The sequence below is a fragment of the Rhinocladiella mackenziei genome (assembly GCF_000835555.1).
Source record: "Rhinocladiella mackenziei CBS 650.93 unplaced genomic scaffold supercont1.5, whole genome shotgun sequence".
In the NCBI taxonomy this organism is placed as follows: Eukaryota; Fungi; Ascomycota; class Eurotiomycetes; order Chaetothyriales; family Herpotrichiellaceae; genus Rhinocladiella; species Rhinocladiella mackenziei.
Genome location: NW_013550600.1, coordinates 1,106,372 through 1,131,309, shown reverse-complemented (window position 1 = coordinate 1,131,309; position 24,938 = coordinate 1,106,372). Strand labels below are relative to the sequence as shown.

The 24,938-nt window shown below is 51.2% G+C and overlaps 11 protein-coding genes across 11 annotated transcripts; 4 read left to right on the top strand and 7 right to left on the bottom strand.

The window, feature by feature from the left end:
• Positions 1–928: 928 nt before the first annotated feature.
• Z518_06886 (uncharacterized protein) lies at positions 929–2,622 on the bottom strand (the record flags this gene model as incomplete). Its single annotated transcript, XM_013415016.1, has 2 exons — positions 929–2,346; positions 2,400–2,622. 2 exons carry the CDS (start codon positions 2,620–2,622, stop codon positions 929–931), a joined length of 1,641 nt encoding a protein of 546 aa, XP_013270470.1.
• A 414-nt stretch (positions 2,623–3,036) lies between these two features.
• Positions 3,037–4,710, bottom strand: Z518_06885 (uncharacterized protein; the record flags this gene model as incomplete). The annotated part of the gene is made up of 1 exon (XM_013415015.1): positions 3,037–4,710. The coding sequence occupies one exon, from the start codon at positions 4,708–4,710 to the stop codon at positions 3,037–3,039; it is 1,674 nt and encodes a 557-aa protein (XP_013270469.1).
• A 595-nt stretch (positions 4,711–5,305) lies between these two features.
• Positions 5,306–6,438, top strand: Z518_06884 (uncharacterized protein; the record flags this gene model as incomplete). The annotated part of the gene is made up of 2 exons (XM_013415014.1): positions 5,306–5,395; positions 5,554–6,438. The coding sequence occupies 2 exons, from the start codon at positions 5,306–5,308 to the stop codon at positions 6,436–6,438; spliced, it is 975 nt and encodes a 324-aa protein (XP_013270468.1).
• Positions 6,439–6,836: 398 nt separating this feature from the next.
• On the bottom strand, positions 6,837–8,207 carry Z518_06883 (uncharacterized protein; the record flags this gene model as incomplete). The annotated part of the gene is made up of 1 exon (XM_013415013.1): positions 6,837–8,207. One exon carries the CDS (start codon positions 8,205–8,207, stop codon positions 6,837–6,839), a length of 1,371 nt encoding a protein of 456 aa, XP_013270467.1.
• A 1,259-nt stretch (positions 8,208–9,466) lies between these two features.
• On the bottom strand, positions 9,467–10,553 carry Z518_06882 (uncharacterized protein; the record flags this gene model as incomplete). The annotated part of the gene is made up of 2 exons (XM_013415012.1): positions 9,467–10,114; positions 10,170–10,553. 2 exons carry the CDS (start codon positions 10,551–10,553, stop codon positions 9,467–9,469), a joined length of 1,032 nt encoding a protein of 343 aa, XP_013270466.1.
• A 740-nt stretch (positions 10,554–11,293) lies between these two features.
• Z518_06881 (uncharacterized protein) lies at positions 11,294–12,064 on the bottom strand (the record flags this gene model as incomplete). The annotated part of the gene is made up of 2 exons (XM_013415011.1): positions 11,294–11,466; positions 11,542–12,064. 2 exons carry the CDS (start codon positions 12,062–12,064, stop codon positions 11,294–11,296), a joined length of 696 nt encoding a protein of 231 aa, XP_013270465.1.
• Positions 12,065–12,598: 534 nt separating this feature from the next.
• On the top strand, positions 12,599–13,463 carry Z518_06880 (uncharacterized protein; the record flags this gene model as incomplete). The annotated part of the gene is made up of 2 exons (XM_013415010.1): positions 12,599–12,884; positions 12,952–13,463. 2 exons carry the CDS (start codon positions 12,599–12,601, stop codon positions 13,461–13,463), a joined length of 798 nt encoding a protein of 265 aa, XP_013270464.1.
• A 523-nt stretch (positions 13,464–13,986) lies between these two features.
• Z518_06879 (uncharacterized protein) lies at positions 13,987–14,531 on the bottom strand (the record flags this gene model as incomplete). The annotated part of the gene is made up of 3 exons (XM_013415009.1): positions 13,987–14,157; positions 14,210–14,259; positions 14,408–14,531. 3 exons carry the CDS (start codon positions 14,529–14,531, stop codon positions 13,987–13,989), a joined length of 345 nt encoding a protein of 114 aa, XP_013270463.1.
• Positions 14,532–15,383: 852 nt separating this feature from the next.
• On the bottom strand, positions 15,384–17,035 carry Z518_06878 (uncharacterized protein; the record flags this gene model as incomplete). Its single annotated transcript, XM_013415008.1, has 3 exons — positions 15,384–16,071; positions 16,134–16,258; positions 16,310–17,035. The coding sequence occupies 3 exons, from the start codon at positions 17,033–17,035 to the stop codon at positions 15,384–15,386; spliced, it is 1,539 nt and encodes a 512-aa protein (XP_013270462.1).
• Positions 17,036–19,761: 2,726 nt separating this feature from the next.
• Positions 19,762–21,773, top strand: Z518_06877 (uncharacterized protein; the record flags this gene model as incomplete). Its single annotated transcript, XM_013415007.1, has 7 exons — positions 19,762–19,783; positions 19,835–20,061; positions 20,124–20,241; positions 20,294–20,945; positions 21,008–21,190; positions 21,249–21,480; positions 21,552–21,773. The coding sequence occupies 7 exons, from the start codon at positions 19,762–19,764 to the stop codon at positions 21,771–21,773; spliced, it is 1,656 nt and encodes a 551-aa protein (XP_013270461.1).
• Positions 21,774–23,663: 1,890 nt separating this feature from the next.
• Z518_06876 (uncharacterized protein) lies at positions 23,664–24,905 on the top strand (the record flags this gene model as incomplete). Its single annotated transcript, XM_013415006.1, has 1 exon — positions 23,664–24,905. The coding sequence occupies one exon, from the start codon at positions 23,664–23,666 to the stop codon at positions 24,903–24,905; it is 1,242 nt and encodes a 413-aa protein (XP_013270460.1).
• Between the last annotated feature and the right edge of the window lie 33 nt (positions 24,906–24,938).

The window sequence follows — 24,938 nt, the reverse complement described above, 5'->3', positions numbered from 1 at the left end:
GACGGAAGACAGAGGTGCTTGGAAGATCGCGGGATTTATCGACTTCTTAAATACTTTGCCCGGATACACACAACCTTTCATGCCGATTTCGTCTCGTGATAGCGAATCTTGGTGCGGTGGAGGGTTTTATACCTTTCCTATCGACATCTACTCCCTTAGCGAATTCCTCGAGGTTTTCCTAATCTGGACAATTCCGCGAGCTCCGAATTCACGGTCCCTCGACGTGATTGGGTCAGATGTGGGAGGTCCTGTATTTGGCGAATGATTTTGGTTCAACGGGGTGCCTCCTCCTCGTCTCTATGCTGTTGGTTGTAAGAGTGAGCCGAACAACAAAGCCGGGAAGATTAGCCAAAGTCAACGATTAGCGGCCCGGTGATCTCTAAGCTATCCCCGTCACCAAAGTCCACGGTTTTGCATATGCAACTTAAAATGCAAGAGCATCTGCGAGTGGACGAGTTCGGTTCCACGGCAGATGGAAAGAAGTCTTCGAAAAGCTTATGCGTGAGGACCTTTATGTCACGAACAACGCATGGAAGTACCGATGGCGCAGGAGGATGGTCGGGATGTTAGGGAAGTAGTGGAGCAACCATCAATCTCACAGTTATGAAATACTAAAATGCAAAAACAGGTCAATACGCCATGCGTTCCCCGCGGATCGGAAAATAGAAAGGCCGACATCGGTAGAGAACTTTGTCTCACTTTTAACCACCGTGGATAGGAGGTTATCAAAGAGCGGTCTCTCGTGCTCGTATCTAGCCGACTGAATGGGATATACAAGGAAGGGCCACCAAGACGATGGCCCTGGATATTCAACATTGGACGCGTCGTGTCTGTCTGCGACCACTCAAATCCATAATCTATTCACATATTCATGCCTGTCGGCGGCAATGGCATCATTCGGATCAGGTTGTGCCAGGCCGATTTCCACTCAATCAAGCACCCACATCTGTCTCTTAACCCCCTCCTGCTCCTTTCCATCACCACTTTTGGCCTGGGACCACGAGATCTCAATATCCAACGACCTCTCTTGACCGTGCTTCTTCAGATACCGGACGTCGCCGCACACGTCGTTGCCGGCACTGAATTCATCGACCGGATCCTGGATCAGGAAAATTCCCTGCTGCCAATGTGTCGCGTCGGAATGTGGACCGGTTGAGAATGCGACAAGACCTTTGTCTTTGGCTTCAGGGGCGGTCGTTCCGGCCTTGATGCTCTGGTCTCGTGACGTTGAGAAGATGACGTCGAACCACACCACAAAGCCTTCGAGCAGTCTGAACCCTTCTTTCCATCGGTTCGTGAAGGACTTGGTGAAGGTCAGATCCTCGACCACGGTCTTGTGCAAATCGAGCCCGAGAAGCTCGACACTGTCCGCGGCAAGTTCTTTTGCGTCCACCACGCACACGACGACTTCTTCATGTGCTCGTTCCAGCATGGCTGTCATGTCGAAGCCATACACGTCGCGCCAGAAATCGATGTGTGAGGCCTTCAAATCCGAGTCGGCCAGCGGAGCTATCCGCAACGTCGCGTGAGACGGGACCATAAGTCCATTGGGGGTCAGATATTTGTCCCGGGCGTGGATGACCGAGTCGAGCATTGATTCGTACAGGAGACAATACCCCATCCACTCGCTTACGATCACGTCAACCTCGGACACGGGGAGGGTGACCTCCTCGATCTTTCCTCTTAGACACTTGACTGTGTCTTGTAAATCGTTCCTGAACACATTCTCGCGCGCCTTGTCAATGATATCCGAGTTGTCGACGGCGACGACTAATTTGGCTCCCGCCCGAGCGCAGAACAAGGACAGAATCCCCGTGCCACATCCAACGTCCAGCACGACCTTGTCTTTGAAAAGAAATTTATGGTCGTAAATGAAGTCGCGGTACGCGTCCGTTCGGATGCTGTCTTTGATCATGGATTCGTGGATGGCGTTGTACGAGTAAGACCGGAAGTAGTCGTCATCAAATTCTGCGGTTTGGCCGACCGATGGCTTGTGGGGATCCCAATTTTTATTTGCTCGGACGTGGCTGGGTTCGGGAATCGGTCCCGAGGATTCTAGTCGTTCTAGCATGGCGTGTTCTACTTGTTCTCGGTAAGCAGCAAATTGAGATTGGAGATCGGCGAGTTGTTGTCGGAGTTGTTCAACCTCACTGACGGGTCCGGAGCTGGCACCGTCTTCGAAGACGTCGTCTAAACTGTATAGGAGGGCGTCATCTTCCAGGACGGGTTTGAGATACCTCTCGTCGTCAAAAATGGATTTGGACGAGATATGAGATGGGTGTTTCCCGGCCCGGACCTCGGAACGAACATAGTTGACCAGTTTAATCAATCCAAGAAAATCAAGATCTGGTGTTGTTTCGTTAGCAAAAGGTTCGGGGAAGTTCGCGAGAAGATTTCACCCAGGTCTTGCCTTAATTTCCAGATATCAAAGTCGCCGTGCTCACGACAATACACGAGCATGCTTTTCGCATCAGGAAAAGTTCTCTCATCGAAGAGGGACACTATGGTGATAGGCTCTTCGTCCTGCTCCACATCTTCCCATCCCTCGTCATTTCTTGTATCGAGAGGATCTGAGAAGGATGACGACTCGCTCGCATGGTCACGTTGATTGCTGAAGGCCATCACGGACACGGACGGTGAACAGATTAGCCAAACAGACGATAACCGAAGCTGCCACGAGTTTTGGGTACCGGTGAGTCCTGGCTGATAAGAACTCGGACTCGACGGAGCGTGGCTCGCGGAATTGAGCTTCACCTCGGTCCAAAGGCGCTCAAGTTGTGGTCCCAAGAGGCTGAGGCTGAGGCTGCACTTGTGGGAACCTGGGAGGGCCAAAGGGTTGCTGGCTATGTCGCGGCAAGGTCGGCCGTCACGTGGTATCACGTAGAATAATCACGTGCCATTGCTGCTGCGCACTGACGCCAAGCTCACTACGGTCGAGCGCAGTCCCTGCGGTGTTTCTTTTCAGCCTCGCAGCCTTGTCATTTTTAGGGCTATGAACTCCGATCGAATGTGCCACCCAGGAGTTATTTGTCGCATCTATTCCGTATCGTACATCGAATTCATTTCAATACCCTCGCAGAATGCTTCTTTCTCGGTGGCATCATATACCTTCCTGCCTCCGAACCACGTTTCCAGCACGCGGGCTTGAAGCAGCGTGTCCGGTGACCATTGCATGTCCAAAACCACCAAATCGGCCTTCATTCCTGCTTCTAACCTCCCAGTGATCTTATCCATGAAGCAAGAATATGCGGCACCCAAGGTTGCTGCCGAGAATGCGTTCAACAATGGCAACGCGAAGTGTGCATTGACAATCTCCTCTGATTCAGGTTCTCTCGCCGACTTTCGCGTCGTCGCCACGTACATATTTGGTAAAGGTAAGTTGGGCGCCGTGGGAGCGTCGGTACCCAATGCCAGATGTACGCCTTCATCCAAGAATTCTCGATAAGCAAATGCACGACCTCTCCGTTCATGTCCTAACAACGAACTCCATTCCCGCAGGATCGCAGGATCGGCATGCACGGGCTGGATCGAAGCCGTAATGCCCGACTCTTGGAGGCGTTTGGCGTCTCCGGGCGACGTCAACTCCAGGTGTTCGATACGATGTCGGCGCCCCCGGGAAGCGACAGCTTCAAGGGTGTCGATGGCCATTTTGATCGTTGCATCACCGATCGCGTGGAGAGCACATTGCAACCCCGCCGAGTCTGCTCGTTCAACGACTTTCTTCAACACGGCAGCATCCCATAACGGATCGCAAGAGACCCCATTCGATGAATATGGCTCCAGCAAGGCCGCCGTACATGCATCAATCACTCCGTCGCCAATAACCTTGATGCCGGCAATCCAAAAATGAGGCGAGTTCTCCTGGTTGTATTGTTTCCCCAATTCGATGGCACGGTCGACCTGGCGAAGGTTTTCTTCATCTGATTTGGAGGGATATATCAACCAATGTGCTGCCAACCGAATAGACAATTCCTCTTTCGATTTCAGCTCCAACAAGGCTTCCCAAGCGTTTTCATCCATGGCCATTTCCACCATCCCGGTATATCCTGAGGCATTATAGGTTTTGATCGCCTCGCGCATCGCAGTCGTCTTCTCTTCCATCGAAGCCACTTTCGACAAATGCGGCCAGACAATGGTCACCGCGGCAGCTTCACTCAGCAAACCCGTGGCATGACCCTGGTCATCCCGCTGAATCTCTCCGCCGGGGGGATTCGGCATGTCCTCAACACCCATCTCGTTCAAAGCTGCCGAATTACACCAGGTGGAATGCAAGTCTTTGGCATCAATGAAAATCGGTCGGCCCAGCTCGTCAAGATCATCCAACGTCCTGGCCAATGCCTGACCACCGGTCATGTAATGCATCCATCCACGGCACAAAATCCGTGACTTCGATGGATTTTTCCTGGCCGCCTCTCTGATGGTAGATTGTATATCCTCAAGACTCCGGCAATGTTCGAGGCTTATCTTTTGTAACGACGTCCCGAACATCAAGAGATGCATATGCCCATCAATGAAGCTTGGTGCCAGCGTGTGCCGGTCGACGTCAACGACTTTGGCTCCATCTTTTACAGCAGCCTCGACGGCAGCATCCGAATCGAACCCAACATGATCAATCAAATCGTCATTGATGATCAGGCATGAATTGGTTTGGTCCTCCGCGATCAGTTTCGAGCCCGTGAAGACCCGGGCATTTTTGAACACGGTCCGCATGGCTTCTAGCCTCCTCCTGGTGGTTATGCGTGACTCCAGCCTGGAATTTTCATTCTACCAAACGGAGCGGCAACGGAGTAGTCCGAAGCAGCAAGCTCACCAAAAAATGAACACCGTCCCCCACAAAGGACCGATGTCGCTCACCCATTTCATCTTGGCGAACATCCTCATGAAATGTTGGCATCCCCTACGGGGGTCTAAAATATTTCAGCGGGAACTGTGAATACGTCAATCCAGTTCACCACTTCCTCGCAACGAGAATCTCATGAGGCTTCAACTCGCTTCTCGGAGTCATGACCTCGCTCGAGCTTTTCTCCTCGGGAACACATCCCCGTTCCCAAAGCAGATCAAAACCCCCCACCCCCCAGGACTCCCGTCGTGGCGGGTAAATTTGGCTAAATACATCGACGCTAAGTTCAACTTCCTCCGAATCCAAGAGCTATATGTTTAAAAGGTAGATCTGGATAATTGAATCGATTTTACTCGATTTCCATCTGAACTCCAATATTGGGATACACCCGCTCAGAAACGGAGATTTGAAAAATTTTTCGTTCTCAGTGTTTTGGACCGAAAGGATCCCGGGACACCGCGCACAATGGCGTCAGAACCATTGGTGACCCACATGTACACAGCAGATCCCTCGGCGCACGTCTTCGACGGCAAGATATACATATATCCATCTCATGTGAGTGATCACATACCCCGAGAAATCAGCACCTCATGGGCGGCCATCCGAGGAGATCTTCCATCCCAATGAGTTTGAGGCTCGGAGAGCTCCCAAGGCAGCCTGATCGAACAATGGACCTCGTTTACGCGACCACGTCCTAATCATCAAGGAAACAGGATCGAGAAACAGACATCAAATTCAATGACAATGGCGACCAATACGACATGGCGGACTACCACGTCCTATCACTCGACGACGTCGGCGGCCCCGTAACCGACCACGGCATTGCCCTCAAAATGGAAGACGTCCCTTGGGTATCCAAACAACTATGGGCGCCCGACGCCGCGACCAAGGACGGGAAATACTACCTATACTTCCCCGCCCGCGACCAGGAGGGAATATTCCGCATCGGCGTCGCGGTCAGCGATAAACCCGGCGGCATATTCACTCCGGACCCCCAACCCATCCTGGGAAGTTATAGCATTGATCCCGCTAGCTTCGTCGACGACGACGGCCAAGCGTACCTCTACTTCGGTGGCATCTGGGGAGGGCAACTCCAATGCTGGTCTTCGGACAAATTCGACGCGTCGATGTCCGGACCCCAGGAACCTAAGGGAACCGGCGTCCCTGCTCTCCTTCCCCGCGGCGCCAAACTGTCTGACGACATGCGTTCGTTCGCGTCTGAGGTCAAACAGATACCGATCCTGGACGAATCGGGCACGTTATTGGCCGCTGATGACCATGATCGCCGCTTCTTCGAGGCGGCCTGGATGCACAAGTACCGTGGGAAATACTACTTCAGCTACTCCACCGGCGACACGCATTACTTGGTATATGCGATCGGGGATAATCCGTTTGGGCCGTTCACGTATGTGGGACGGATTTTGGAGCCCGTTCTGGGATGGACGACGCACCATAGCATCGTCGAGTTTAAGGGGAGATGGTACTTGTTTTATCATGATTGCTCGCTGAGTAATGGTGTGGATCATTTGAGGTGTGTGCGGATGAGGGAGATTGTGTATGATGATCAAGGACACATTTCGCTCAAGGAGAAGCAGTGACCGTTCATGACCGATCAAGTATTGGACTTTCCAAGGAGAATGGCATTAGAGATTTGTGACATGAGAAGTCAAGAGTGTTGGACGTCCAGATTTCGGACTTGACATTGATGGTCTGAGGGCGGGTCTGATCCCTTTCTTCTGAAGGGCCGTGATTTTTGAGGGCTACTGGAATGCGTGAACGCCAATTGTCCCGTGAGTGAACCACATCGGACCTCAAATCTATAAGCCTTCCCTCTTAGAGTCTCCCTTTTCCACAGCCTCGTCCCCCCTATCATTCGGACATCAGTCAAGAGGGACGGGCTCATTTTTCCTACTCTTTCGCCTAGTAACCCTTCGACGGGTCCCCGTGCCCCAAGTCATGGATTTAAATTACATATTCAATTCCTCCTGTCCTAAAACTACACACGCTCTCCCTCCCCACCATTCGCACCTTTCACACCGTTCATCTCCCCCTCAATCAACTCCTCAGCCACTTTCATACAATCAAACCCATACACCATTCTCTGCACATCAGCATCCGCCCACTTATCCGGTACAGGCCCCTTGCCCTGCTTCAGCGCAGCAAACTGCTTATCTCTCTCCTCCTTCGCCGGGCCTTCACCAAGATGCAATGCCCGTCCACTCGCCGCGGCCAGTTCAACGAGCGTCTCCGCCCGTTCCTTTCTGACTTTCTCATATGCTCTGAGCATCCTATTGATATCCGCCGGTGTCGGGCTCGACGGAAGATGAGAGAGCACCACCGCCAGCACCGCTGCGTCTTCGATGGCCTGCGCGGCGCCCTGCGCGAGATGCGGGAGCGTTGGGTGACATGCATCCCCCACCAGCGCCACCGAGCCGCGAATCCAGGTCGTCAACGGGGCATGCACGCGGAGTTTCCACTCACACACCTCGCCTTCGGGCACGAGGTCGAGCATGCGCTGGATCATCGGGCAGAAATCGCCAAAGACGTCCAGCATGGCTTTCTTGGACCCGCGCGTCGTGTACGTGGCCGACGGGGCCGCGGCGAAATTCACATCCGGCTGCGTCGTCGAGATGTTGTAGATCTGCTTGCTGGACACCGGGTACGCGATGATGTGTCTCTTCTCGCCGATCCAGCGGATGACTTTATCCGCGTCGAGCAGCGCGAGTAAGTCCGGGTCCGTCGCCATCTGCTCTCGCGTCAACATGATGCGGTACGCCGCCTGGCCGGTATCTTTGACGGTAGCTTCGACATTGAGCTCTCTCAGCATTGCGACGCGCGAGTTGGACTTGATCCCGTCCGCCGCCAGCAAGATGTCGCACTGTACCTCATATGGTTGAGCGTCGGCGCCACGTGGTGTCGCCGTGAAGCTCGGCTTCGGCTCGAACTTGACATGATCACACGTCGTCGCGAATCGGAACCGAATTTTATCGCTTTCCCTCTGGCAACCCTGATACAATTCCCCGGCTAACGTCGCCCTGTGGCCCACGGTGTGGGGGAACCCGTACGCGTCCCGGATATATTGTAGATCGACATGCCCTAACTCGGCGTCCGTGGCGCCTTGTCGAATACTCGTCTCAGTGAGCACGACGGCTTCCTTTGCAATAGCATCCCACACTCCTAATCGATCGAGGATGCGCGCCATGTTGGGTGCCATTTGAATGCCAGCGCCGACAAAGCCCAGGTTCGACGCCATTTCGAAGACCGTGATGTCTGTGAAACCTGCGCGGGCAAGGGCGAGGGCGCAGGTCAGTCCGCCCATGCCGGCGCCGATGATGCATATTTTGAGGGTGTGGACGTCAGAAAGCATGCCGAAATCACTGGCAAGTCGACTTGATGGTTGGACGCAGAGTGCGGTTCCTGTCTTCTGCTTCCCCTCTTATATACCTTTCTCAATAATCTGAATGAGCTCAGGTCGATTGCCGCGAAACCTGGATCACGGAGAAGTCGTTGAATTTACCCGCCGATAGCGAGGAGGTCGGAAAGGCTCGCCGGCACTTCCTGAACCGAATCGAGCACTCGCTGACTTAGCTTTATGGAGCAAGGTGGTGGGTGCGCTGTGATAGGGGCTCCCTTACGAACAAAAGCGGAGCCCTACGCGGGGCTGTGGGAGTGGGAGCTTTCGGCCTTGTCGGCATATGTCAACAAGTCCTCAAGATACCGTAGTAGGGAGATGTGAGGGCAATGCTCCTCGGTCGTCTGCGCATCTGTCACACTGGTGGGCTCTGGAGCGCTGGGAGTCCAAAACCAAAGACTTACCTCAAGATCAGACAATCCTCCGAGACAGCATGTCTTACCGGGCCTCGTCACATCAACACGTTCGATGCTTCCATCAATTTATCATCCCGCTCGTCCTTTAAAGACTTCAATTGTTCATGAGTGAAAGTGCTCCGGTATGCCAAATCGCCCGGTTTTCTCCGGGGCGCCATCGATCGGCCCAACACATTCTGGGGTTGGTGACCAAAGTCCAGCAAAAGTCAGCCTCGAATCCGTGCTGATCCTCGTCCTGTCTTTCAATAACATAATCTGATTCCCCGATAATTCGACACCGACTACCCTCGACCTTTGTCCATATATGAGCTCCCGCTTTCTAAAACCTCGTCGAGTAACGCGCTCTGGCCATCACTTCTGCGGATAGCTCATTTCTCCTCGAACACAAATTACCCCTCCCTTGTGACTTGTAACGATGAACTACCCATTTTTTGGTCTATTCCGTATGAACATCTGTGACAAATGCAATGCAAAATGCTTACATCTTGCCCCTTGCCAAATGAAGAATATTGTTACATCTTTCCCCAATGAGTCGCATATACATCTGGTTGAGCCATGTCTGAAATTCTTTTGAAATTATATCCAAAGCGGGAGTCCAGACTCCCTAAGCAACGCCATCACACAAGTCAAACGGTAAGACGCTATATGCGGCGTAAAGTATGACAGATATTGATCAATGCTGAGAATATTTCCAAGACCCAAAAAGAGGGGGTCGAAATAAACATGTGCTTCGACCAGTATGATGAGCAGATGATCTCAACCACGATCAGAACTTGGCTCGAAGCATCCGGTCATCGACTATTGAATACAGAATTGATAGATGCACATCACGAGACAAGGCCCGAAGAATGGGAATAAATGCTTCGCCCTCCGTGTAAGGTCAAGGATGGTGCGGTCACCATTTCCAAAGGAATCTTCTCGGAAGTATTGGACACTCCGCCGTCGCACCATATCCGTTGCAAAAGATCCCGCTGGGCGCTCGGGCGAAGGATAGCTCGGTGGACCATGGACGGGATTGGGTAAGGTTATTCGACGTTCGACGGGGACGCTCTGGTAGTTGGGCGAGAATTCGTGTTCCATTCGTCTTCTGTAATAGGAAGCATGGGCTCTCGAGTTTTTGAAGCTTTTGCGCAGCGAATCCACCTTCTTGACGACAGAGTCCCCGACACACATTTCAGGAGCCACGGGACACTCGGTCACGAACACTTCTGTGTGAAGTGACCATGGGCAATATTCCGGGACCCAGTAGACGACACACTTCCCGCGGACCGATTCCGCATATAAACGATCTCTTGCAATCGATGAGCGATCGCTTTCATTCACGTCGAAAATGGCCAGTTGTAATTTTAGGGCTCGGTCGTATCTGATCCAGTTGTTGTATGACACGTTCTGGGTGCAAGTCAAGCCTTGCCAATAGGATTTTTGGAAGCACCAGACTTTGCAGACCTAATCCAACAATGTCATCAGTGGGTTGTCGAGCAGAATGGGAGTACGGGCCAACCTGTGACAATGCATCGCCCAGACTTGACATCGTGGCGACGGAGACATTATCCAAGGGCGACCCCGTGGGGAGTGTATCCCCACCGGAGCAAACGAATTCATCCAAGTTCTCTTGCTGGCCTACTGGTGTCGGAGGGATCGTGGGTGCCGTGGTCCCTCGTTCTAGGAATCGAACAACCTCGTCAAAGTCACATTTCGGAACATATTCGTCCGTTTTCGTCTCCAGGTAAGCGGCAATGTCGCGATGGTTCCTCCTCAGGAACTGATCGTTCAGCGATTCGCGTAAAGAGGATATCATCTGTGGCCATTTGGGATACTTCTTCCAGTCAGTTTCGACGCAGGCATCGTCCAAGAACATTTTGGCTTTCTCCACTGCGTCGTGCATGGCCACCGTTTATAGAGCATGCAGTAGTGGCGATGTACGAGACAATATGTGAAAAAAATGAAGAACTTGACGCGGGAACGACTCAACAAGTACAAGGCTTCGGCATTAGGTGAAGAGTGATTGTTGTCCACCGATGAGGGTCTAAACAGCGAGGCAATCAATGAGAAGGGAGGGATGGAAGAAAGGATGGCCGAGCAGCATGGAGGTTTGAGGATTTCCCAGGCGAGAGTCGTACCGGTTTGCCTTGGGCAGAATGCGAGATGAAGTAGAACTCTCTCCTGCATTCAGTGTCTAAGTTGAGTGTTCATGATCGGAAATTTAATTTCGGGGATGTCGTGTCAGACTCAGCGGTGTGTTTCCGACTGTGTTCATGCGGTCATGATTCTCGGGGTGGCTCGAAAATACCCTGTTACCTCGACGTAGATGGCATATATGAGAGTTAAGCGTCCAAGATGTGAGCCAGTAGGGCTATCCAGCTGAGTATGACCGGGAAATTTTGAATTCAAAATGCCCGAAATTTGGTGCGTAGGGATGGAGGCCGGGAGGGGACAGGAGAAAGCCTCGTCGCTCCTGTAAATAGGTATAGTGCATGAGCTACTATCTAGCTGACAGCGGAATAGATGCTAGCCTGTTCCTAGTTACAGGAAGTAGCATGGACCATGTAATATAGGTTGGCTTCGGGCATTCTCTGCCTCCTTCCGGAGGCATACATAATTTTGCATTTTGCCATAAACAGGAGTTTAGGTCCAATTTTTTTCGGTCCACTGAATGTTGCCATTCTCGTCTTTGCGCCACATCTGTTTTTTCTCATCATCCCATCTCCAACCTTCAGCGCACAGTCGATCATAGAGATCCGCATTGTCCATTCGGGATCGTTCCCTGGTGGCGTGTGCCGAACTGGCCTGCCGTTGATCTGCTCCCCCGTCAGTCTGTCGGACTTCTAGAACCATCTTCACTCTGGCTTATACGGTATGTCTCCTTGACTCACCCTTGCTCTCCTTGCTCTTGTCCTTCGCCAGCACTAGCACCGGCTTCATATGGTTCTGGACACCCGCCTCGAAATCCACCAGTCCCACGGCCCTTAATTGGTCATACCCTAGCAAGACGTCAAATGGTGCATTCTCCACCAGCCTGAATGCCACATCGTATGTGCGATGGTCATATAGCCAGAACCCTTCCACCGTCAAACTGCTTTTCAACGGGGATCCCTGAAAGCCAAGGTAACATTCCTCGTGCCGCTCCGTCGGTCTCAACCCGAGACTTTTGCTCAACTCCTCATTCATCCAGTTCCCATCGGCCCCCGAGTCCAGGACTGCCTCCCCTTTCCAATCTGCTCGATCGATGAATGAGAGCATGATTTCAAGAGTGTTTCGTTCGAGTTTGGGACACGGAGCCGCTTTAACTGGCACTGACACTCTGCCGTCAGACCGCGCGGATTGATGTGGTGGTCGCGATCGCTGTTTTCCACGCCAGCCAACAGGATCGCTTGGATGGTGATGGCGCTCCTCCATCTTGGTGTACGGTTTATCACCCTTCTCTTCTCGGTTCACCTGTCGTTGATCAATCTCATCACCCCCCGGGTTTATTTCTGAGGGGTTTGTATGTTGCCGGACAACTGTGAGATTTGCAAAGGGTGGTATGTATGAGCCTTGGGAAAGAAGAACGAGCCCAAAGGGGGAGCATGTTGGCCCTGACGTTGTGCCTTTATGCGGTAAGGGTGACATGCGGCTGCCTTGGTGGTCGACCTTCTCATACTTCGGGTGAACCACATTGTTCCGCGTAACTGGGCAATTCCTCCTGGAATTGTGCCTCCATTGCCCGAAAATACCGTGTTGCTGTGGTAGACGCCCCCTCCGCGAACGACGTGGCCATGCAGTTCTGAGGGACTTTCGATTGGGCCGATATGAATGCAAAGCAACGAATGATGTTGACTGCGTTGGCATAGCCCTCTTGTGTAACACTGGACTCAATTCTGGCATGGCTACGACTTCAAAAGGATGTCATCACTCCGGAAGTGACGTTGAAACTCTCCAAAATATACAAGGATGGAAGGTTACGCCAAGGTAGCCCGGTTGATGACGAACCACACAGAAACGGCATGTCTTCGAGGGTTCAAAGCTCTCAGTTGTCAAAATCTTCTCTATCTGCAAGCCGAATTAATTCAGCTTGAGGCTGATCATGAGACGCTAGCGACCACCGATCGATCTTCCGGACACCCCAAAAGGACGCTCTACGAAAAGAGCTACAGATTGCTCAGCCAGTCTCATAAGGATGACCATGACGAACAATTCCGGAACTGGCTTCAAATTCGAGCCAAACTCAAAGAATACTGTACGTAACACCATATGCGAACCCCCCCCTTAATGGACTCACGGTGCTCACCAGCTGTCAATGCTAGATACATCCCTGGAACATCACATTTTCGTGTCCCATTTATCCAAGCCATCTTCAACTGTCTTGGAATTCATCAATGACTGGTTTGCTCGGAAGACCATGGGGGGCTGTCCCTTACTAGATATCGATCGACATGCTTGGGACAAAAAGAACGAAACAGACATCATTACTCTACGAGACCCAAGCAATATGGATATATTTTCTCACTGGTTTTGCGAGAAACTCATCCCCATGCTCCACTCCCACTGCTTCAGGAGATTCAAGAAGCCAATTCAGTGGGATCCAGAATCTGGCTTGTCAGATTACTCCGACAGCGCCGTTGCCACCGTACTGGACTTGCTGGGGACTGTCATCTCTTCTTTGTTCCCCGTCAGCTCGATTGCGGTCCTGTACTCTGTCACTGGTATGTCGTATAGGATCGGCATCGTCGCTGGATTTACAGCCCTCTTTTCCTTGACCCTTGCCTTGATCACCAAGGGAAGAAGAGTAGAGATATTTGCGGCAACCACTGCGTAGGTACACTCATCTTCCGCATCGACACCTATCTTCGACTGGCAGTGATTGCCACCCCTGGTTGAGCATTTGGTGTCTCCTCACGTGGGATTATGCTGACAAAGCCTTGTAGATTTGCCGCCGTTCAAGTGGTTTTCATCGGCACCAATGGGAATCCAGGCCATGGCCGCTGAAAATCTCCTTATTGAACCTCCCCCATTCTCGAGGCACTTCCTCGTTCTGCCGTCGTCTAATTACGACTCCGTTAGCCTCTGGCATCCGTTTCGAAACGATACAATTTCGAGATATACCTTTTCGATGGATCATCTTCGAGCCTACCTGGCAGAGCGTTAGTGTCGGGCTGATGAGGTTCCTGGCTGCAATTTCGGCAATGGAATCGATATACCTCTCCAAATAATTCTGCATCCTTCTGCACTCTATCCGTGTCTAATTCTAACCTGGCCTATTTCTTACACCCGTTTTTCTCGACCCACTCTATCCTGTCTATCTCTCACTAACCGTGGCTCCCGGCAACACCAGAGATGTCCTACCCTAGAATCTCCGGAATTTGCTCCTTCACATACTCGACCACGGCATTTGGGCCCTTCTCCACCTGTAGGCCATGGGGGATCGCATGCGTCTTAATCCGAGGATCACTGTCTCGTGCAATTTGCTGGATGCGAGCACTTTCTTCCGGTGTCCACATTGAGGCGCAGAACTGAGACATCGGTGTCAACAGCCAATTTTGTTGAGGAGAACGGAGGACGTACAAGAAGATCAGGCTGAATTTCCTTCACTGTCCCTTCTACTGCGTCGATAGCTGTTGCGTTACTTCATTAGCCGACTGTCATTCCCATTTTTATCCACTTGTGCGCTCCTTTTCTACTTTGGTGTCTGACACATTTTCCCAATGGTCCTGATCAATTCCTCCTCGTGGACAAATTTGAAATGACAGAACTAACTCTCACAGTTCGTCATATGTTGGATCGTATACTGATCCTTCAAATCCTCGATCACTCTTCCGATCAATCTCTCCGCGCGCTCTGGCGCAGTGTTGACGGTGACGAGTTTGTAGGGACCATTTGGTGCCATTCTTGCTCACTGAAACATGCCGACACGCTCAATTTACCGATATTGGAAGACTTTTCTCGGGAATTTTATTATGTATATGTGCAAGAATCTTATTTGAAGCAGGGGCTGAAGCGGATCGGCCAAGTTCGGCTAATAGTGGGTGGAATCGAAATTCGGCAATTGAAATTTCAGCGAAGAAACTCCAGGCGTGATGACGCCCATGTGGAATATAAGGGAATGATTCACAACTGATCACGTTCAAATGGACGAATCTGAATGTGCTGGCCTCCAATGTATGTATTTTATTGACCATCTACCAAGGGTGCTGTCTTTTAAACCAACCCATCTACATACTGGGGGCCTAAAGGTCACCGCACCTGAAAATAGAGACAGATGTGAACGAAAAGCCAGAGATCTTTGCTGGGGTTGCCTTTGTGCGGCATTTCACCACAGCAACGAAGGGGTGGTCCTTGGCAACTCCTCTGTGGAGACGGAGGACGGGAGCCCTGCCAAGATTGAGCATCGAAAGGGAGATACCAAAGAAGACTTACCAATGTCCTAAACTAGCTTCCCCTGAAAGGAACTTGCAGCATTGCGTACGGTCTCGTGGAAGTATTTTGATCCATGCCTGCCTTCAATCAGCCGTCGTTGATTCGCCCTTCGGATAGCAATTTACGATGGCAAGACTTCGCAGCCGAAGGTTCCGCAAGCCGGGTTCATGACACCTAGGAAATCTTTGATGCGCCGGGTTGGTGTCACAAGCTTCGGAGGTTTCTTCTTGAAGATCAATCGGTGGGCGGGACACCTGCGGCAATCCCAAGCGATGGGTTAAAGGAAATCATCTCTCGCGGTATCTGCTGGATAAAGGATGTTTCATGATAGACGATGAAGTGCCATGATCCTCTTCAGACTCATACTGAGACCTTCACTCCAGAGGAATTTGTTGGCAACCAATACCATCTGCTCGAAAGTTAAGCCTCTGTTCAGCCTTAGTATCACTTTTAGGATGGTCTCTCGCTCGCGGGTAAGCATTTTATCGGGGTCTGGAGTAGCAAGAAATAGGCATGCGCCCCACAATAGCCATTCCATTTCTGCTGGACATGTCGTGCCCACCCGGGCACACTCCAAAACCACTTTGGCGAGATCACGACAGTTTGCCACGTACGTGGAGCTGCGAAGATGGTATACAAGAACCGCCAGCCAGCCCATCCGTTCAATGGGTGTCGAGGCAAGGAGAAGAGATTGCCAGTCCCGATCTCGATCGTCATTCGTTGCTGTCGCCATGAGATGAACAACCTGACTGCGAGTGATGGAGAGCCGGCTCATCAGTTGAACAGAAAGACTCCCCGTGAGGGCAAGCTCGCGAAAGCCTTCGGGCAAATTGGAAATCATCGCACACAGATCTGGAGAAAAAGGATGGCTTGGGTAAACTGGCACTCGTGAACTGATCTTGGGACTGGGAGGTGGAGTCATTTCACTGTCCATTGGGGAGGGAGGGTCGGCCGCGGTCGTCGTTCGAGGAGCCTGTTTTGGAGCTTGGATATGAGCAAGTGCCTCGATCCTGGTTTCCACATCAGTTGGTCGCCATGGCGATAGAGTAACGGATCCCCAATGTGGACTCACGCGGTCAATGTAGACTTTAGCCATCCATCCTCTTCTTCGACTGCCTTTTGGCCTCCGCGCATTTCGACCAGACGATCTATTCCTCGGCAATGAGTGTCAAAGCGTCGGTCATCGCCACAAAAGGCCTAAAACTTAGCACACGTCCTCCAGGCCGTGGGTGTCCCGACGTCACTCACACAAATTACGGCAAGATTTGCAATGGCTATAATCACCGCTTCGCTCGATGCCTCGGTTGCGGACGAGAGCGATTTGCTGACCTTCGACAAGGTTCCCCCATAATGACACATCATTGCCAATTTGGCTTGAGGAGTTTTGTTCGGCATGACACATAAGACGTAGGTGACGATCGCTTCGAACAAGACATCATGTTCCATGATATATTGGAAATACCTGGGCCGGGGAGCGACGGCCTCTCTGGCGAAGTCGAGCACGGCGGGAAAATATTCTCGCCATTCGATCGGGTATGATCGGAATGGATCGGTTCTCAAACCACCAAAGACCATGTCACTTTTGGAAATCGATCTCAGTTTGGTTGAAATGGAGAGTGCTATCGATTCATGGTGGTCGGATTGACTGAAATCCGTGTCTCCGTCACCAGGCAAAGAAGGAGTGGTGGAATCGAAACCAGTATCTTCTGGAGTGAGAGCTCGAGGCGGGGAATTTGTTCCGGTAACGGAATCCCCGTCATCGGTCGACAATGAACATTGCGACTCTGGCGGTGAACAAGAAGAGGGAACGTAAGGAGTGAGAAGATGTTGTTGTCTGCTTTCGCTATCAAGTCGCTGTTTCAATCTGACAGCTTTTTCACGCTTTTCTCGATTGATTTTCTGCGCCGTGTATCTTCGTTGCGCTGACGCTTCCACCTCAAAACGCTTGGATTGTCCATCGTAGGGAACAAACATTGTTGCTCATGGCCACTTAGCGGGCTGGGACCTCGGATGTCAAGTTAAGAGGCGTCTCTGGTGTGAATCGTAGACTAAAGACACGGAAGACAACGGAAAGCGAGAAGATGCCGCCAAACAGCCAGTATCGATCAAGGACGGGGGAAGACGAAAGTTTCTTTTTCTTTTTCTTTTTCTTTTTTTTTGGCGATCGAAGGAAAGAGAGCCTTAAATTGGATGTGTGGATGTAGGATTTTCGAAGGAACAATAACCATATCGCTTCGAGGCGGCAAGAGTGAGATAAAGGACGCGAGCTGTAAAACATGTTCATGGAGGGGTGGCTACCAAGCCACTTGAGTAGTTGGTCTAGTTCGTCTTGGTGCATGACGATGCCTGATAGTAGCCGTGGAATGGTAGATTTAAGCAGAATGCCGCCTATGGCAGTGGTGCTTATAGGTGCTAGCGGTAGCACTGCCGAAGTACTGCTGGGCAAGCAGCTTTGGAGGTTTACTAGGAGTCCTTCCGAGATCGTTTCCACCGCCCTGATCCAATCACATCGGCCACACGGGACATTAAAATCACGTGGACTGATCTTATCTGCCTTATCTAAGCCTTGGTGGAAATCTGACTAAATGACGAACCATTCTGCATTTTCCCAATCTGGAAGATTCTCTCAGCGCAGTTTCTAATTCATCACTCACCATCCGCCATGGATCGCGTCGAGCCTATCATAGATTGAGCTCTGCTCAATCCACGACGACGATAAAATCTCGGCCATTGCACGTACCGCTCACCGCTCAGCCTCGATTCTCCAGAACCCTCTGACGGCCCGACAGGTCAACCGCTCATTCCCACGAAACTCAAAGCCCGAAGACTCCCCAACAAGCTTTCAAGTTTTCCCTCTTTCAAGATATCCGCCGAAGCCGGGTCGCCTTTCTGCATCTGAATGCGGGGGAAATTGTCATCCTCGTCGTCCAATGCCGTCAAGGCTGAGTCAATGAATAAGAATCTGAAATGAGATCTGGCAACCATACCCGGTATCGGACACCAAGACAATGAAGGTGGAGAACCACGTCAGCCTTGGTGAGGTTTGCATCATCAAATCCTTGAAGAGCCGAGTCGTCGACAATTCCTGCGCTTCCCTTGGATCAGGACAGTCCACTTACGTCGCAAGCAGTCCGTCCTTGATTGATACTTGGAAGTTGAAGCCCCTAACATTCAGGACAACCTTTTGTTTATCTCAGCTCATACCGCTGTCCAAACATGCGAATTTGAAAACGTCAAAACTTGTTAGACAGACTTTTTCTATTGCCATCACTATTCCCGTCGGTACACTCTTACTCGGTCCGAGGTTCACATGCTATCACATCGTCGAGAGACCTTGTTAATCCCTCTCCAAGAACATGTGCAGATGGATATCCACCTCCGCTTCGACTGACGAAAATGAGTTTTGACTCGGCCGGCCAGGAATGAGCTGCTGAATATCGGCGGATGGAGAAGAATGATGACTCTGGCACGACGTCCTGTTAAGAATAGGACACCCTTGACAAAGATTAGAATGCAGAACCAAAACGGCTTGGTTGTTGGTTGTTATTCCCCCCAATCGGAGCCCTCATTGGCCAAACACAATGGATTCGGATTGAAAAGGCACGTGTTGGAAAATCTTTTCATTCCATTCAGCTTTCTCTGGTCTTCGATCATATTTTCCCAGAACTACCGAATCAGATTATGCACCCCTTTTGCAGCGACTTGTCTCGTTGATACACCTGCCGCATGATCCGAGGTTGGTCATCGGATCGAGCCAACTTGCAAGGCTCTCCCCGGAAGTAATGTTGTCACGAACCCCCTCACATGGCACAGGAACTCCATCCATGGCTGGCCTCATCCTTCTTGTTTACTTCCAGCTGGAAGTCATAAGCAACGGGCTCGACAGGAAAATACCCACCTCTGGCAGAATCGACTTGGATTCTCCACGTGGTTGGAACTTGGCGAGGCTGCCGTGGAGAAGCCTGAAAAGTCAGTTTATGGGGGAAGAGTCTCCCAAACTGACAACGATCGGGCATAAATGAGTCATGATCAGTATCACAGCAGCCTCGGCGAGGGGAATTACTGGGGCAGACCCTTTAAGTTAGAGGGGGACTTTAGCAAATAGAATCGAACCCCCACTTACCTTTCTTGGGCCGGAAACAGATGATTGAATGACACCCGGAAAATAACCAACCAAACTTTTCTTGTTGGGAAAGAGTTCCGAACCCATTCGTCTACTAAATCAACAATGCCGACGTCGCAGAGACAATTTCCTCTCTTCTTTGACGCATGATCCCGCTCTGAAGATGAGGTCAACTTTGCTGTTCTGGCAGAACAAATCAAAAAAGACCCTAGCTTGCGGTAGTTGTGTCCAAAGCATTTGCCGATGTTGGCCAGCACAAAAACACGCAGCAAGGCTAGACCCAAATGGGTCCAGCCAACTGGGGCATTTCCGTTGGTGGTGTTTCCCACTTCTCCACGGGGAAGACAAGTTGGAGAACTTCATCTCATGTTGCTTTGCCAAACGTTCGGGTGAATCCTTAAGCACAGCTCATGCGGGGGTTCTGAGAACGTTAGGAAGACCATTTCTTTTGGCGAGCTGCGTCATCTTGAAGGTTGTCCTCCTTTACCGCTCCTTGCTGGGTGTCATTGGGTCCGACCTCAGTCAACATCGACCGACTCGCAACGTTGTCCTTGTCTTGTCGACACTGTTGTGAAAGATGGGTCTTGGTGTACTTGAAGGTAAGGGAGTTTCCATATCCTCTTAAGGGCGAGAGACCTGACCGCTGCCAGATAACAAGCTGGATCATGTTCCAGGGACAGTCTTATTGAACGACGAAGCCGCTCATTCGGAGGCCATCACTCAAGGCCTTAAACATGGAAAGGGCCGTGACGCTCATATTGTGCTATCGCCACAACCCAGTGAAGACCCCAATGATCCGTTGAATTGGCCGATATGGAAGAAAGAACTGATTATCGCCATTCTCTGCTTTGGAGCTATGCTCAATGCTGGCACAAACGTGAGTCGAGGGACTCCTCGGTTTGACCAGGGCAGGCGGTATCTGACCTTTTTTTTTTCCAGGGCCCATTCTTGAATGCTTCGTACTTCTCAATGGCTCAACAGATCAACAAAGATTTAACGACCGTGGTAATGGTTTCTGGCTACAATCTGTTGGCTGCAGGGTGTTCAGGCCCCTTTGGTTCGTTCATCCAAGGCTTATGAGGGGGACGGCTAATCTCACTACGAACCAGTGTGCGCGTTTAGCCGCAAATACGGCAAAAGACCGGTCTTTCTCGTGTCCACACTATTTGATATTATCGGGACCGCAGTCGGTGAAGCCAAAATTGACTACAAGTATCTCTTGGCCGCACGAATTATTCAAGGATTTTCTACCTCGGCCTTCGAATCCCTCATTGTGGCAACGGTGGGCGACATATACTTTGTGCATCAGCGAGGACTCCGAATTTCCATCATCAACTTTATCCTGAATTCTGCCTCGAGTCTTGCGTCGATTATCTGTGGACAGGTTTTCCAAAGCCTCGGCTGGCTCTGGTTGTTCCACTTGTTTCAAATCTTCCTGGTGGCGCAATTTGTCCTGATGTTCCTGTTCTGTCCCGAAACATCATACATCCGCGACAGCCGTTACGAGACGGATATAGTGCGAGATGAGAAGTTGCAAGAATTGGCCACCATTGAACATTCTCATAAAGAGCACGTTGGAGAAGAAGGGCAGGGAGAACAAACGGTTATCCCCGAGAAGAAGACCTTTGTACAGGAACTTGCTGTCTGGACGGGCGTCTATTCGCACGATAGCATTTTCAAATACCTCTTCGGACCATTCCTAACCCTTCTCAACCCTGCAGGATGCTATGCGGTCATCGCTTCCGGTCTTTTAAATAGCTGGTACGCCCTTGAACCTGAGTTGCCCTTTTCTCAAAACCGCCTTCCACTAACTCGCGTGACAGGTACGTCGGATCGGCCATCATCTTAGCCGGCATATTTTCTGGCTCTCCGTGGCATTTCGACCCCGCACATATTGGATACGTCGGTGCTGGGCCCTTCATCGGCGGTCTCATTGGCTCTCTTATCACCGGATTCACTGGCGACTATGTCATCAAATACCTGACTCGGAAGAATGAGGGCGTTTAGTATGTATTCCTTCGTTGAGTCTCCGTTCGATATAGGCTCGTGCTGACTGGAATCCAGTGAACCGGAATTCCGCCTCGTTTTCATGCTCCCCGCCTGTATCGCCTGCGGCCTCGGAATGTTCCTCTTCGGATATACACTCGCCATCGGATCTCCAGCGGAACTGTGTGCATTCCTTCAAGGCCTGATGATGGTCGGAGTGTTAATCGGCATCTTTTCGACCCTTTCATACGGTCTGGACTCCTTCCGAAGCCAGAGTAATGAAATTTTCGTCATGAACATGCTCTTCAAGGTGCGTCTGGACGTTTTACGAGAACGTGCTACTTTTCCGTGGGTGAAAATATCTGATCGGATACCTTCCAGAATTTCATGTTCTATGGTCTCTCAAATTTCGCCAACGACTGGGTCGCAGCCAATGGGCCCGAACAGATCATGTATGTCTTTGGGGGAACCTCGATCTTCTTGTCTCTCCTCGCCATTCCGGTCTACATCTACGGAAAACGCCTTAGGAGCTGGTGGACCAGACACGACCTTTTTGTGCTCTTGAAGATGGAAACCCATGGACCAGTCAGTGAGATGGGTTAGTTTAGCCCATCACAGAGCAGAAGAGGTACTTTGTAGCAACTGCGGCATGTGAGCGCTATACTGGTTTAAGGTCTGCTGAGAGATGGGCAATCCAAGACATTAAGGCCAAATTAAGGAGGTCCACATGTCCATATTGAGATGTCCAAATCCGTCTCTTCATCAAATTAATTCAATGAGTCAGATTCCGCCAGAGACATCGGGGCCCAAAATTTTTTTGGAGAAGCCGAGCGCACCAAGCTATGTGATTTTCATTCCTCATCACGTCCAATCAACCGAGAAAGTCCAACTCCTTGTCCTCGATTTGGTGTAACTGGCGTTACTCCATCAAACTCGCTCGTCACCGCAGCATCCAGTAGAATCCGGCTACGGTCTTTGCACTCACACTAGGTAGAAATCCTGACCCCTTTCCCGAGTTCCCAACGAACGTCAGCGGCGCAGCCTCCCTTTCATTCAACACTGCCGGATGTGTCTGGACATATGGCAGCCAAACAGTCTTCACAGCCTCATCGACCAAGTTCCGATCCTCCAGCGTTTGTTCCATGGTCGAATACGTAGTGATGCCACGCATGGCGAAGTTGATTGGCGAAGGAGTCGTCGGTGCCGAACATCGACATGAGCACCAATTTCTAGATTCTGATAACACGGCTCTGATTGACAACTCCATGAGGCGAGGAGGTGAAGCGGTGGCGGCGAATGGGCTGCCTGAGGTTCGGATCTGACCAAGCGTGCTGATGAAGACGATGGATGTTGACGGCTAGGAGGTACAAAGGTATTCTCCACATCTGCGATGTTGCATGGGTCGCTGATTATAGTGGTCAGGTTCGAGTGTTGAGGCAGGTTGTGGTTAGGTTTGCGGACGAGGACCGTCACCACATGGCCTCTTTTCAATGCTTCTTCTAGGACGAGGCCACCGGTTCGGCCTGTGGTCCGGAGGACGAGGGGATCTGTCGAAACATTCCAGTAGCCGTATTGGAAAGGGTGTGGTATACGCCACAAGGAAACTGAACATTAGCCTTCTTGGTCCTGTATGAGAGGGATGTGTACTTAGAATGCGCTCGAAGAGTGTAGTGGATTAATAGCGCTAGTGAACTGAGAGTTTTCTCTCTTAGAGCATTGGTCCTTTCAATCCCCATGGCAAAATTTATTCTCCATTCAGGCACTCTCCGATTCTCAGGCCCCTTGCATGTGTATCCCACTGGTCGGTTCCTGGTGACCCGCTACAGCCTTGCTTCAGCAAATCGGGGTTTATTTCGTGCGATATGGAGCATTTTCGACTCCATTTCACCAGGATTCGATCTCGCCAGACCACATAAAAATCATACTTGTCACCTTCGAGAGACCAGACTGCGTTTCTCGAGTTCATTCCTCGCTGTCCGACCGTTTTAGGCCCGGTTCTACCCCCATGATGCTAACATAAGCGCACGAAACCGCCATAACTTTTCCTTTCCTCGATGACAAAATGTCAAACAAAGCGCAGGTGCCGATAGATCATGTCGCTATAGAAAGGGGAGGCCCCTACATATACAGAGTTCAGAGATAATTGGCACACTAGCACCAGCCGTTCGACACAAACTGTCCGTTGATCTGTAACCGCAGCTTCCTTTGTAAGCACTTAACCCGAAACAGGTACACGAACTTTAATTAGGTAACAGGAGTTCGTATACCAGAATCCGCTTGAGGCTGAATTCAGGGCGTCACGTCGGGGATGGAACGCCTAACAGCAATGGCAAAGTTACATATATGAAAGGTGTGAGCTTTCTGCAAATTGCTTGCTTCATCTACATCCAGATTCTCCAGGCGCATAGAAATTGGAGATCCTCGACAATTCCCCTTTCATCGGACAGACAGCAACACTCGCATCACCCTCGTCGGAATCAGAAAAATTCCAAAATGGCCGATGAAGTTGCCATCATTGGAGCAGGCTTGTCCGGTCTGACTCTATCCCTTGCTCTACAACAACAGGGCATCAAAGCTACCGTCTACGAAGCGCGATCTGCCCCCCTCAACATCGGCGGAGCAGTCATGTTATCACCCAACGCTCTGAAAGTCCTTGATGCGCTCGGCGTGTACCAGGATGTCCGAGCACGAGGCTACAACTTTGATCAGCTCGAGTACCTCAACGCCGGTGGCGAACTCATCGAGACCTACGAGTTTGGTAGCAAAGAGAAATACGGATATCAAGCAAACAGAATCTACCGTCACGAACTCATCGACGCCATCTTGTCCAAGATCAAGGCCCAAGGCATCTCGGTCGTGTATGGGACCAAATACTCCCACATTATCGAAGAGACCGACGATCACGTTATTTGGGAATCGACAGACGGCGTCACACATACCGCTTTCTCGCTCGTTGGGGCCGACGGAATCCACTCCTCGGTTCGGATGTATCTGTATCCTCATCTGACGCCCAAGTTCATCGGCATGGCGGCCGTCACGGCGGCAGTGCCAGCAAGCCAAGTCCAGTGGCCGGGTGGCCGTATCGACAAACCTTTGACTATCATTTCCGAGACCAAAGGCGCCTTCGTGGTCGCACCGCAAAGGTTCGATGGTTCGGAAATGTTCTTCGGCAAACAGAAACGAATGGAGGACCACGACCGAGAAGGCTGGGACAAAGTTTTCGCAGACAAAGACGCCCTAGTCCAGTTTCTGCAGGAAGGCGCCGAGTCCTTTGGCGGGGTCGCTGTTTCTGCTACGAAGAGCATCCCCCGTGACAGAATCAACGTTTGGCCCTTCTATGTGATCCCGCAGCTTGAAAAATGGGCATCGGAAAAACGCAGGGTGGTCATACTGGGTGATTCGGCTCACGCGATTCCGCCAAGTGCCGGACAAGGCATCAACCAGGCTTTTGAAGACGTATACATGTTTGCGCTCTTGCTGGCTTCGAGCAAAGCTGGAGGCGTCCAATTCGAGGAGGCATTGACATTCTGGCAGGGCTATAGGCAAGCGAGAATCAACAAGATTCTGGAATTGAACAAGCAGATTGACCTGAGAAGGATGCCGAAGGAACAGCGGACCGGTGAAGTGGAGAAGACGGTGCAGCAGGAGTTCGATCTGAGCTGGCTCTATGAACCGGATTTCAAGGCGGATGTGGAGAATTGGATCAAGGGTGGCAATGCTACTGGAAATAAATGAAGATGATCTAGTATCTAATGTTGTGTGGCCCGC